Genomic DNA, 12,909 nt, shown 5'->3' with positions numbered 1-12,909 from the left:
GCGATGGCAGCGTGCAGCAAGGGATTTACCTTGCACAGGTGGGCCGCCGGGGGAGGTGGGGGTGATGGGGGGGTTTGTTAGGCGACGTTGAGATGACAGCAGGGAACATTTAAAGGAGCTTGAATGTCAATGAATGGATGTTCGTGATAGTCATTTATAGAGGCATGTTTTGCTGTTTCATTGATAGTCAACGAGTCAGTTAAGGGACATGGCCAGGTGGCATTGGGATTATATAATTTAACTTGCAGCTTTTAAAAAAAAATAGTTTTACCTAAAATTGCAATAGCTATCACAAGAAGAAGCATGTGTCTCTCCGGGAACCCTTTCAGAGCAGTGCATTAACCTATATCATCGCATGTTGATCACATGGCAGCTACGATTTCAAATTCCTGTGTGGGGTCAATGAAACGAGCACCAATTTGTGGGAAATCAACAGTACCTCATCCTTTTCAGTCTGGATTCTGCCCTGGTAATGTGGAATGTCCAATAATTACTCTGGCCCAACAATGAAAGATGAATACCACTCTGTTTCTCATATGAGCATCACTGAAAGGGGGTCATTTTATTGACATTTTAAGTAGCAAACCTTTGCTCGGGAACATTTACTCGACATACATACAGTAATAAAATGAGTGTGCTAGAGGTAGCATTTCACAGACCAACAGCCCCCAATTAAGCAAACACATCATTGCCATAACATTGTCGTTTTCAATCCATTTACTGTCCTTAAAATACTAGATTGTGTGAAGTGAACTGCCAATTTGCCTTGTACAACAACAAAGGTGTGATTGTTACATTAAAAAAGACATCGCGAGCAGCCTTTAACATTCAACCCAGAGAGCTCATCTGTTTGTAAATTAACCTGAACCCGAGTTCATTTTTTCCGAACTATTTTTTTCCCACCAATGTTTGTTGTTATTGTTGTTGTTGTTGTCATGTGTGTCCTGCAGGGAAAGTATTTCGAGATCCAATTCAGCCGGGGTGGAGAGCCAGATGGAGGGAAGATCTCAAACTTCCTTTTGGAGAAGTCTCGAGTCGTGAGCCAGAACCCCCAGGAGAGGAACTTCCACATCTACTACCAGGCATGACCGCTCTGTTCCTCCTGAACCTTGACCCATGACCCATGACCCTCGCACACCAACTCTTCTTCGCACAGATTTGAGGTTATCTCTTTGTGGTGCTGCGGTTACAGCATCTGACTCACAACTGGAAGGTTCTTAGATGAAATATTTCTAACTCAGCCCATCAATAGCATGCCAGTTAGTTGCCTCGTAAATGCTTCCCTGAGTCTCAGGACCCTGTTTTTAGGAAGGTCTTGCATTGAGATGGTTGGACCGATACCTACGTGTTAAATTGGACCAATACCATTGAGTGTTTGTAATATGGGAGGAGGAATTCGGGACTACCTAGAAAAACACTCCATGCAATATAAAGGGTTTACACTCAAAGCTCTGCACAGATAGAATCCAGTTGGACTGCCCATCCCTTGGCCAACTCAGTGTTCATTCCTCTTTGTGGTTGTCCCATACAGAGACTACCCCACCTCCCGCCATGATAATGTGGTATGTTTTCCCGCATGTATGTTGAGCAATCAAGTATTTTTTTTACTTGTGAATAATAAGGGACTGTCAACCATGGTGGGGATTTGAACTCAGAATGGTATTTACTAGGAGCCTGCTGTTTCGCAACTCAGTCACGCTTGTAATAACAAGTAACATCAGATTTTTTATTGCTGTGGTTCAAAGGTTAGAATGTGAGGTGTTTTTTTTTCCGTGATAACTAAACATATTTGTCACATGGATGTGCAAAATAAATGATAAGCAAAGTGGACTCTAGTTTTCACTGCTTTATGAACCCGGCGACCAGAGGTTTGATTCTTGGCCAAGGCTGACTTCAGTAGCGCATTCAATCTGAACCAGTCCAGGGATCCCCTCTTCACCAACTCCCGATTGACGAACTTGGTGACATGTGAACAAACAACCCCTGCGACTTGGCTTGGGGAGGAGGCCTTCATTTAGTGGTTGATAGATCAAGGGCCTTCAATTTTTTTTAATTCGGAGTAACGTGCTTTTGGAAATTGGTCATTAGTGAGCACATTGGTGTTTGTTATTTCAAATGCTGCCAGTGGTTATTGTATATTAAGATTGTGTTCCTCCAGATGAATGTGTAATTTTCACTTTTGGATGTAGGGCCACCAACGGGAATAGGTGCAAGCAGATTATGATTTGGGGATAAAGACGCTTTGACTTTTTTTGTGTGTTTTAATGGAAGATAAAATTTCGACATTTTTTTGCATCTTTAACTAGTTCCCTATTCTTGAAGCACGTACCGATACTCGTTTAACAACACATTTATATTTATACGATCTAACCCCCCCAAAAAACTGAAATGTTGAATGATGTTGGTCGCGGAAGCCTACGTGTTAAACTGACCGATACTCGCTATTTGTATCGCAACCGATGTAACCATGTTCATAACTAAGATCTGTACCGTGTAAAACCTGTGCCGTTGCAGGACGCCCTGGAAATAAAGCCTAATAGCTCATTGGGCCCTTCCTGCTGAAAAAAAATCTATCGGTCTATAAACAAATTTAAATAACACAATTAATAAAGAACCGCATCATGGAAAATTCGCTTTTATGTAGGCTCGTGAACAGCACTGAACAAACACCCTTGTAGAATCTAATAACGTGGTTAATATTAAATAATGTATTTTTGTATCTAATTTATATGCACATTGTCCCAATTTACATAATCATGTTTTAATTGCCCTTTTCAGGGGGGAGGAGAAGGGGGTTGTAAGCAAGCAATAAGTCCACGTTTTCAGTACTTAATTATACATTTCATAATCCAAATTAAGCAAATTAAACCCCAAAAATGTGTTATGCAGCTTTTCACCTGGACAACGAAGCTCATTAAAGCCCATGTTTTTGCCTTACTGATTTGTTTTTTTTTTACAAATATGATCTATCAAGAGCAAAATATGTTTGCATTATAGTAACATTATCAGGACTGCATTGACAATGCTATCGAAGTACAAGAGCAATGATATAGAAGTCAACCACGGATAAGCTGCAATTTGAGCGGTAGTAGACAGTTTTAAAGTGAATGAAACTTGCCCTAATTATAAAGGTATTGCTCTGCTATGTATACACATTCATCCTATCGCTGTTGTCAAGCCTTAATTCCCGAAACATATAATTCCTGCGAATATGTAGACAGCCATTTCAGGATATCTGCTTTCACATCCCTTTATCGACAGATTCCCTTTTTTAATAAATTTTTACCAACTCAAATACATCTCCATGAGAGCGATGTATCTGCTAATTTACTGACATTTTCATCTCGCTGGACATTTTCTTTCATTAGTAACTTAATACTACACTGCCCGACAAACATGATAGATTGTTCACCTACATCTTAGCATTGCCCAGCCTGATTTGCACTGCTGTGATGTTTCCACTTCCATTCTGAAAACTCTCAGTGATCTGTATTTTATGTTTACCCAGAGTAAAAAAAGTGCATGGTAACCTTAAATGGCACTTGTGTTTGGTTAAATACTTAATTACCATCCTTATTAACAAACAGACCCTTACGAGTGAAAAATAGTGTTAAGTTAATTTTGTTGGCACTCATCCGTCTATTCTGAGCAGGGAGTACAGTACGGCAAAAGGTTGTGGTCTTATAATGGGCATAAACAAATGCGTCACAGTGCCATGCCTTGACAAGACTGAAATGTCACCATTCATAAACGTCTGTTTGATGCCAAACATCTTCGAATGGAAAACTGTGTCTGTATCAACTCAGACCAAACGTGCCTCATCAGTTCCCTTCCTGGCACTGCCTCATAACAAACACACATATATATTGGGGCAACATTTTTGAGAAATGGCCTTTTTGCATTGATTTGAGAAACGTGTTTAGTGCCCACCCAAATGTTAGTCTGCTGTATATTTTTCTGTAGTCAGATAGAGTTAATGACAGGGTTGATGAGGTTATTATAGGCTCATGCTTCCACTCTGCAACCATTGCAGTTTCTACGATTTACTTGACATTTTTACCAATTGCTGTTTTTTTCAAATGAAGCGAAACCGCATGATAACATTCTCGATTTGTGTCTTCCTGTATCTAGAATCCCATTTTGTAAGTCACCCAAAAGTTCCCATTGGCACAATTCCAGTTATTGTTCACAGAAAAAAAATGTATCTCATCTAACAAGGCTAGCATAAGTGGCGAGTGGTTCTATCCACCCACCCACCTCACCATCGGGCACTGCCCAGCATGGTGAAGTTCGGTCAAACAACCTCCCATGACTGGGACATAATGGTTAAGGCCTTCATCCAGCAATGGATTGAAATTGAGATGTAAATGATCATTTAAACATTCAACAAGGCATGTCCCCTGAAACAAAACGTTGCTCTCGAGATTTCACTGTATTTTCCTGGCACCTCTTTGTAAAACGTTTTGTTGAACTATAAGCCACAGTCGTCTGCCGCCGCATTAATTGGTAGCTTATTACTGTGCTTGTTTCACTAATAGGGCCGTGCTTGTAATCATGACAGTGAAGGACAAAGTTGTGCCATGCTCAAGTGAGCCTAGGGGTGGTGTTTATCACTGTTGACTTCCCTGACCCAGCAGTGAAAATTCCACATTCTTATGGCTGGGTCCTGTTTCTGCACAGATCAACCACTGTTGACTTGCCACAAACTGGTACTTATTTTAATTATTCCAGAGAGATAATAGGCTGAACTGAGTTTACGGCTGATTTTGGCCATATAACTTGCATTCCCACCTCCTGAGGTATAACAAAATACCGGGACATATCATGGGAATAACAATGTTTCACGATTCTAGATTTAGAGCTTTCGTGACTGCTAGGATCCATACTCTTTGGTTCTATTGGGTAAAGTCACGTAGGTGAAAATAAAATAACAAAAAATCACGACGTTTCGGCCACAACACAAGCGGCCTTCAGTCTCGTCCCTTCACCTGATGAAGGCCGCTTGTGTTGTGGCCGAAACGTCGTGATTTTTTGTTATTTTATTTTCACCTACGTGACTTTACCCAATAGAATCAAAGAGTATGTTTCACGATCTCAGAAGAGGGAACAATTACATGTAAAAGCATGGTTTTGAGTGGTGTATTTTTACTTCAATAGCAAAAACAGGGACTTTCAGTGTATGTAAAGACTTGCAGCTTTTCCAGAACCGCTACCTCTCCAAGGACAGTCTCAGGAAAGTGAGGACAGGTGGCAACCCTGTCTCTAACCACAGTTCCACCTGATCATATTATGACAACTGTGGTAAAAAATGGAAACGTTTTACATTGTCTTTAACTATCTAATTGCTTCCCGTATTTCCTGCAGCTCACAGAAGCAGCAGTGGGTGACCAGAAAGAGTCACTGGGCATCACGACACCGGACTACTATTACTACCTCAACCAGTCTGGGGCCTACAAGGTCGATGACATTGATGACCGCAAGGACTTCCAGGAAACCATGGTAACCATCGCTTAGCAATCAGGCTGCAGAGGTACTGGCCTCTTTCTACCAGTGGACCAACTTTGCTCCCATCAAACAAACAAGTACATAAACACATAGGAAAGGCATAATTTAATTGCCGCAGTTAAATTGTATTTACGTCCATCTACCAATTGTTTTTCCTGATGATTCTTGCCCAGAAGCAATCCTGGTTAAACACCATTGGGTACGTTCATGGTGATTTGGTCATTGCCATGTGTTTATTTGATTCAAAACCAGGTCTTAATTGACCCCTCTTGTTTATGTCCATATCCACCTTCTCTTCCTTTCTTATTCCTCCTCTCCACCAAACACATGCCCCTCCATCGCCCCTTGACCGTGTCCCCACTCTCCTACCACCCCCCCGCCCCCCCCCCCCCACTTCAGAAAGCGATGCGAGTGATCGGCATCCCTGCCGAGCATCAGCAGATGGTGCTGCAGATCGTGGCGGGGATCCTGCACCTGGGAAACCTGTCATTCCGCGAAGCCGGCAACTACGCGGCCGTCGAGAACGACGACTGTGAGCCGCGCGACCTCCGCGGGTCAAACACAACCGCGAGCGCCGCCACCGTCGAGCTCCTGCCACTGGCGATTTACAATTAAATGGAATGCAACGAGGATTTTTTATACGGCTTGTAGGTGGCATCTGAAGACGCTCTAAGTAAAACAAGTGGGCGTATTTATTTTAGTAAAAGCAGTCGGGCGCAGGCAGAAAGAGAAAGACGAGATTAACAAAAGCAAGGTCTTGATCCTGAAGGGGGGACGGGGAGGACGGACGGCTGGGGGAGTTCTAGACAAAGGGGGCGGGGGGGGGGGGCGGGGAGCAGAGGAGAATGAGCAACCTTCCACTCAGCATAGGTTTTGGAGCATAGTACAGGACAACAATGCATTTTGCTGAACCGCCCTCTGCGGCTCCTAAATGATCCCTCTGCCACACTGTAAAGTTTAACATGAACGTCCCCCACCCCCCTTTTTGTTTTGTTCCCCCCACCGTGCTCCGACAGTCCTGGCGTTCCCGGCGTTCCTGCTGGGGATTGAGCAGGCGCGGCTCAAGGAGAAGCTGACGAGCCGGCAGATGGACAGCAAGTGGGGCGGCAAGTCGGAGACCATCGAGGTGACGCTCAACGTGGAGCAGGCCAACTACACGCGCGACGCGCTCGCCAAGGCGCTGTACGCGCGCGTCTTCGACTACCTGGTCGAGGTGAGGTCCGGTCGCAGTGGAGGCCGAGCCGGCTACCTTGTATGTCTGATATGTTAAACTTCTTTGTCACCGTACGTAGACCGACCGTGCTCATCGGAGGTGCGTGGGGAGGACAACAGTGCTTGCCAGAAATGAACCACAACATCTTTCTGATCTAATCAAGGAGCATGAACCATCATGCTAACTCAAGTCATGCTCACAGGGGCTTTTGGCTCGAGCCATCAAACAAAGACGGTTACCGCATCGGGTGCCTTTCAGGTGTTCTCAAATTATTATTTAGGTTTTTATCAAATAAAAGGATTAAATAGTCTTTTATTTATCTAGGAGAGTCTCAAATGGGTCTTTAGAACCTTTTTACAGGAAGGTTCTGCTTGGGATGTATGGCCATTTCTTCACCAAAGTCAAATGTATAGGTTAGTGGAAGTCACTGCATTGTGTGCGTGTCTACACGTGTGTGTGGGGGCAGCGGTGGCTGAGTGGTTAGCACTCTGCGAGATGAACCCAGCAACCAACAACCGAGGTGAATATTTGAACCGGCCCGTGGCCTCCCCTAGATAGACTTAGCCTCAAATGAGTACCTGGTGCGGTGTGTAAATATCGCCGCTCAGGAGACAACGGGGGTCGGGCGTGGTGATGGCCACCCCCACCTCCTTTTGTGTAGTGTCGGCCTTAATAGGTGCTCGCGAATGGCACTTACCCCCTACAGTCTATTAAGGTAATAGGACGGAATCTTTGTCTTGTCGCTGTTCTACATGTGGTGTATTAAGTGCTGTGTGTGCTTTGAGACCTTTGTCAAGGGGGATGTGGGTGTTGTGTTTGATCACAGGCAATCAACAGAGCCATACAGAAGGACCACGAAGAGTACAATGTTGGTGTCCTCGACATTTACGGGTTTGAAATTTTTCAGGTGCGTTGTGCGTTTCGTGTGTTCTTGCCATTTTCACAAACGCGACTTGGCATTTTGTGTTATTCCGTTTTTTTATTGTGTCGTTCGGGACTTTAATTCCGAACTCTTTGTTGTTGCTTCACTTTGCGTTACAGAAAAACGGATTTGAGCAGTTTTGCATCAACTTTGTCAACGAGAAACTGCAACAAATTTTCATCGAACTGACGCTAAAGGCAGAGCAGGTAAAACATACCCCGAGGGTTTATGTTTCATGATCAACATTCAGGAAGCAAAATAAATGTGTTTTATAGCCAAATGGGATAATATGTTCAAGCACCAGGATGTCATGGTGGCCAAAGTCGTTGATGCCACCACACCACGCTACTAACACACTCTCTACCCTGGCACTGCGGATCCCACTACCACCTGGAACCACGTGCCCGCACCCCCCAATGCCCAAATATCTGCGGATCGAGAATCGGACTCCTCAGCCACCACCAAACCTGATTGACGTCATCCTTGAACCCCGAGGGACTGCCGACGACCCTCCGCCATATCCCGCAGTAGTTAGTTTATTGTGTTTACTGAGCCAACTGGCCAGGATTGGGCAAAACCTGGCCCACTTTTTCTACACAGGAAGCCGGAGAGCACAGACGTAAGTGTTTCTTACCTAACAATAAAACGAACAGCATATTTAAGAGTGACAGTTAAGAGACGAGCAACAATATGCTATTGAAAAGAAGAATTTAAATAACAGTAAACACGCAAATTACAAGAGCCACCCAAACGGTATCTCCCCATCTGGTCTTCTTCGGCCTTCCCCGTGATCACTGGATAATGTTTTATAATGTATTATTAATCACGTACGATAAACTAAGAGGTGTCTTCATCTCGGCGGAACGCGGGTATTATTAACACAGAAAAACAGGGAATCCTGAAAGTGCCTTCTACGGGTCTCTAAAAGTGATCGTAAATTTCGCAGCAGCTCCATTCCTGCAAGTTCCCAAAGTCGCGTGCTATCGCCCCCGCATCAAGGCTCCATTCCTAAGTAACGTGACGCCGTTGCATCGGTTGGTGTGGTGGTGTTGTTGTTATTGTCGTCATTGTTGTGTGGGCACGGCTGCTGACCGAAGAAGCGTGACCGCATGTCGAGTCTTCCCTAGTAGTAGGGCTTGGTAGTAGCTAAAGCGCGTGTGATTTCTGCAGGAAGAATACGTGCAGGAAGGCATCAAGTGGACGCCCATTGACTACTTCAACAACAAGATCGTGTGCGACCTCATTGAAAACAAAGTGGTAGGAATCGTCTTGCCTTGCTCGTCATCAAGGTGCAACTGAACGCCGTGACACGCAATCCGTCGTGGTCTCTCCATTAGCCTTACCCACTGTAAATCGAGGGGAAAGCCTAGTCTTGGGCATCTAATGCTCACTTGTAAGAGAGTGATTGGTAATATATTTAAACGGATTGCAATGTTAAAGTGCTGGACCGGTCTGGTGTCAATTTTGGGCTATCGTGCCTTAATTGGTCATGGAAAGCCAACAATCGTCATCCTATTTCAGGCACCCCTCCTATAGGAATGCAGTATTTCTACTGCTCGGGTGCTCGAGGGCTACGATATGGGACGACGGTATAAGAAGGACGCTGTGATAAGAGTAGTAGGATACGAACGAATGTTGTAAGAGGACGAACGGCGCGACGGGAGCCGTGTGTGTGGCCTGTGCGCCGGCTCATGCTGGGTAGAACCCGCCGGGCATCATGAGCGTGCTGGACGACGTGTGCGCCACGATGCACGCCAAGGGCGAGGGCGCCGACGCCACGCTACTGCAGAAGCTGCGCGCACAGATCGGCAGTCATGAGCACTTCAACAGCTGGAACCAGGGCTTCATCGTTCACCACTACGCGGGCAAGGTGCGGCTCCGCCGGCCAGACACGCGCACACGAAGAGCACCTTTCCCTTTTGTGTATGCATGTATGTTGAACTTCTTTTGCACAGTACGTAACCAATCATGCTTAATCGGAGGTGCCAACCCTTAACCACGTTCAGCGCTAGTGCACGATCATGCTCATAACTTGAGTACCTTAATGAGTACAAGGGTGACGAGTACACCAACTCGAATGCAAACGGTCACTTTCCAAAAGAGGTTTTTTTGGAGAGGGCGTGACCCCTGACCTGGAGCACGTGAAATTGTTTTACTGGATAGAACGGCTTCGGCAACCACTGTCTTACCGCCATCTGCAATCGCAAAGCAAGATACAATTAGCAAATGCCATACAGTGTGCAATAGTGCGTGTTTGGACAAGGCAACGATGGATAAAGAGAGAACGGAAATTGCACACCATTTATCATGCCTCATTGCGTCGAATGAATGGCAGCTACAGACGGTGGCGGTAGCGTGTTAGGTGTCACCAAAGCTTGTTTTTTTTATTCAATTAATTATGTCCCTTTATTTATCTAGGTCACAACAACAAAAACGTTTTTTAAAATTCTGACTTAAAACTTTCGTGACTGCAGGAATTCATATTCTTTGGTTCTTTCGGTAAAGTCGCGTAGATAGAAAAATATAAATATATATTTTATTTGTATTATTTTTATTCACTTTATTTTTCTTATTTTTTCTATCTACTTGACTTTACCGAAAGAACCAAAGAATATTTTTTTGTGTTGTTGCAATCAGTAATCGTGACATTGCATCTAGCCTGGCGTTTATTGTAGGGATCAGTGTGAGTCGAGTACCACTTTGTGGGTAGCCAAAAATCGTTGTCCTGTGAAGAGACTCCCTCTTGTCATAGGAATGTGGAATTCATGCCTCTTTATTTGTTTTTCTCTGCCAGGTGTCGTACGATGTGGAGGGATTTTGCGAGCGGAATCGCGACGTCCTTTTCACGGACCTGATCGAACTGATGCAAAGCAGCGAGCAGTATGTTGGTCAAAAAACTCAAAGTACAAAAATACACCCTGCTTGACTAACAGGCGTGACGTCGTGTAAAGGCAAAATGGTTACGAGTTTCACATATCATGTGACTCAATTGTCATGCGTAAAATCACATTAAAGTTGTTTATATATGCATGTAACTTTGTTTTATTATGCAAGTGTTTTTTTGTCCTTTGCATACCATGCTAAAGTTGAGTGATTTTGTTCACGTTTATAAACACGTGTGTTGTCTTTTTTTTTGTGCCATAGTTCCTTTATCCAGGCGCTGTTTCCAGAAAACATTCAGAGTGAGAAGAAAGGGCGACCAACAACTGTAGCCAGCAAAATAAAGGTGCCTCATAGCCCGTACCCACGAACGTGTTCAATCCATCCCCGTGTGTTTTCCCCGACCATGATTGTCAATTAGGGTTGCCATCTCTGATGTCACAGAGAGCAGAATATCTCACAATTCTGGAAGAGTGGAGGACTATAATTGAATGCGTCGTCCTGAGTGGTGTATTATTACGCAACTGATGAACAAAAAAACGGGACTTTCAGTGCCTTGGAAGGCTCACAGATTTCCCAGCATGGCTGTCTCAAAAAGAGGACATCCTAGGAAAAACCAGAGCAAGTGGCAATCCTAGATGGCAACTTAGTTGCCTGACCACCAACCCAGGAGCCTCTCTCGTGTGACACTGCTGGGCGGGGTAGTGGAGGCCAACTCTGGACACCGTCATGACATCATGGCGCTGAGTACTTGAGCCATGATACCACATTCGTGCCCTTATCACAGAAGCTAATTTGTATAAAAGTAAAAGAGTCTCCCTAGACTAGCAGGTGGTGAGATGTGAACTACCTTGGCTGGTATAGGAGGTTGTGGGTTTGATCTTGACCCTGACACCTATCTATTTTTGAGTTTGTGTGTTCTACCCATGGTCACGTGGATTTTTCTCCGGGTCCTCCGGTTTTTACCTCCACATTAAGAAACATGTGTTTGTAGTACTTGGCTGCGATACCTTTCCACATGATAAGCCACTTCGTTGAGCTATCGTTTTTGGCCAGGTCACTTTTGAAAGGAGCTGTATAGCTCAGTGGGCCTTACTTGGGAAATAAAAAATAGTTGGTTAAAAGTTAGGTGCATGGGGCGGTGCTCTTCTCTATTTCTGTGTCTGAGCCATGGTGGAAATACCACAGTCCTGTGATAGGGCTGAGTCTTTTCAACAATAATTGTTTTCCTTCCATCAGCATTGGTATCTTACCATTTGTTGCATGAGAGTCAAACCAATATTTTCAATTCTCAAAGGTGGAATTTGTCCAAATTATATGCAGAACCAAGTTTAATGTAGATTGTTTTGTGCACTCATTGGTAACCGGACTGAGACCAGCAACCGCATCCTGCAAGGTGGTCAACGGATAGCATTGTTGAGCATGTGCATGGGCTTTCTCTGGGTACTCCACTTTTCTCCCACATTACAATCAGTAATTATTTATATTGGACAAACATCCCGAATGCAGGAGCTCATTGTGTGTTTTCCGGATACATAATTAACATTGTAATTTACACTGGATGAATGCCATGCCAATATGTCAATGGGAGTTCATTGCGTGGCGTCCGCCCATGTGGTTCCCAGAAACAAGCCAACGACCTGGTGAACACGCTCATGAAGTGCACGCCGCACTACATCCGCTGCATCAAGCCCAACGAGACCAAGCGTCCACGCGACTGGGAGGAGAGCAGGTGCGGGCCCGGCCACGCTAAACCGACGCCTCTTTTCCACCGTACAACCGAGCCGTGCCGGGTCTGTGACGAGCCAACCGTGCGCGGCTCAGGAGACGGCGCCAGGTTGTTTCCATGTCACCGCAGAAGCCGAGCTGTGCCGCTGACGTCGTTCCCAAAGAACGCGTCGTCAGCCCTGACTATGGCCGTCGCTTGGCCTCGGGCCACATTCAACGTCTCGTAGTTTGATTCTCGCTCGGCGCGGCAATTCGCCGTTGGAAAAGTACTCGTAACTTGAAGTTGCCGTGCTGGCTCGGCTCGACTCGGCTCGGATGTGCCAGTGGAAAATGGGGTACAAGAGCTCTTATCTCTTGGGGATTTGTCTTTGTAATCTCGTGGTTTTCTTGGGAGGTGCTGTACAACGCGGTCTATGACGTGCACGTGCGTGCGTAGGGTGAAGCACCAGGCGGAGTACCTGGGCCTGCGCGAGAACATCCGCGTGCGCCGCGCGGGCTACGCGTACCGCCGCATCTTCAAAAAGTTCCTGCAGCGGTGAGTCCCGGGGGGGGGGGGACACAGGCATTGTCAGTGTCACCAAGTGGCAGTTGCCTGTGTCTGATCGTAAAAAAGTTTTTAAATGTCTCTGCATCCCTGCACAAATTAGTAAAGTAGCAGCAC

At 45.3% G+C, this 12,909-nt stretch overlaps 1 protein-coding gene across 1 annotated transcript in view; it reads left to right on the top strand.

Moving 5' to 3' along the window:
- The window catches only part of LOC116938511 (unconventional myosin-Ie-like), a 113,162-nt gene that overhangs the window by 67,070 nt on the left and 33,183 nt on the right, over window positions 1–12,909 (top strand). The window contains exons 7-18 of the mRNA XM_032945662.2: window positions 951–1,082; window positions 5,365–5,499; window positions 5,905–6,037; window positions 6,522–6,718; window positions 7,545–7,625; window positions 7,760–7,846; window positions 8,811–8,897; window positions 9,343–9,510; window positions 10,435–10,520; window positions 10,785–10,866; window positions 12,146–12,252; window positions 12,685–12,783. Of these exons, the coding sequence (XP_032801553.1) occupies window positions 951–1,082; window positions 5,365–5,499; window positions 5,905–6,037; window positions 6,522–6,718; window positions 7,545–7,625; window positions 7,760–7,846; window positions 8,811–8,897; window positions 9,343–9,510; window positions 10,435–10,520; window positions 10,785–10,866; window positions 12,146–12,252; window positions 12,685–12,783 (1,394 nt within the window). The remainder of the gene's footprint in view (window positions 1–950; window positions 1,083–5,364; window positions 5,500–5,904; window positions 6,038–6,521; window positions 6,719–7,544; window positions 7,626–7,759; window positions 7,847–8,810; window positions 8,898–9,342; window positions 9,511–10,434; window positions 10,521–10,784; window positions 10,867–12,145; window positions 12,253–12,684; window positions 12,784–12,909) is intronic.

Source organism: Petromyzon marinus, chromosome 1, assembly GCF_048934315.1.
Source record: "Petromyzon marinus isolate PM22_M1 ecotype Great Lakes invasive population chromosome 1, UKy_Petmar_22M1.pri1.0, whole genome shotgun sequence".
NCBI lineage: Eukaryota > Metazoa > Chordata > Hyperoartia > Petromyzontiformes > Petromyzontidae > Petromyzon > Petromyzon marinus.
Note: the sequence above shows the minus strand (reverse complement) of the source record. Positions and strands in the feature narration are given on the sequence as shown.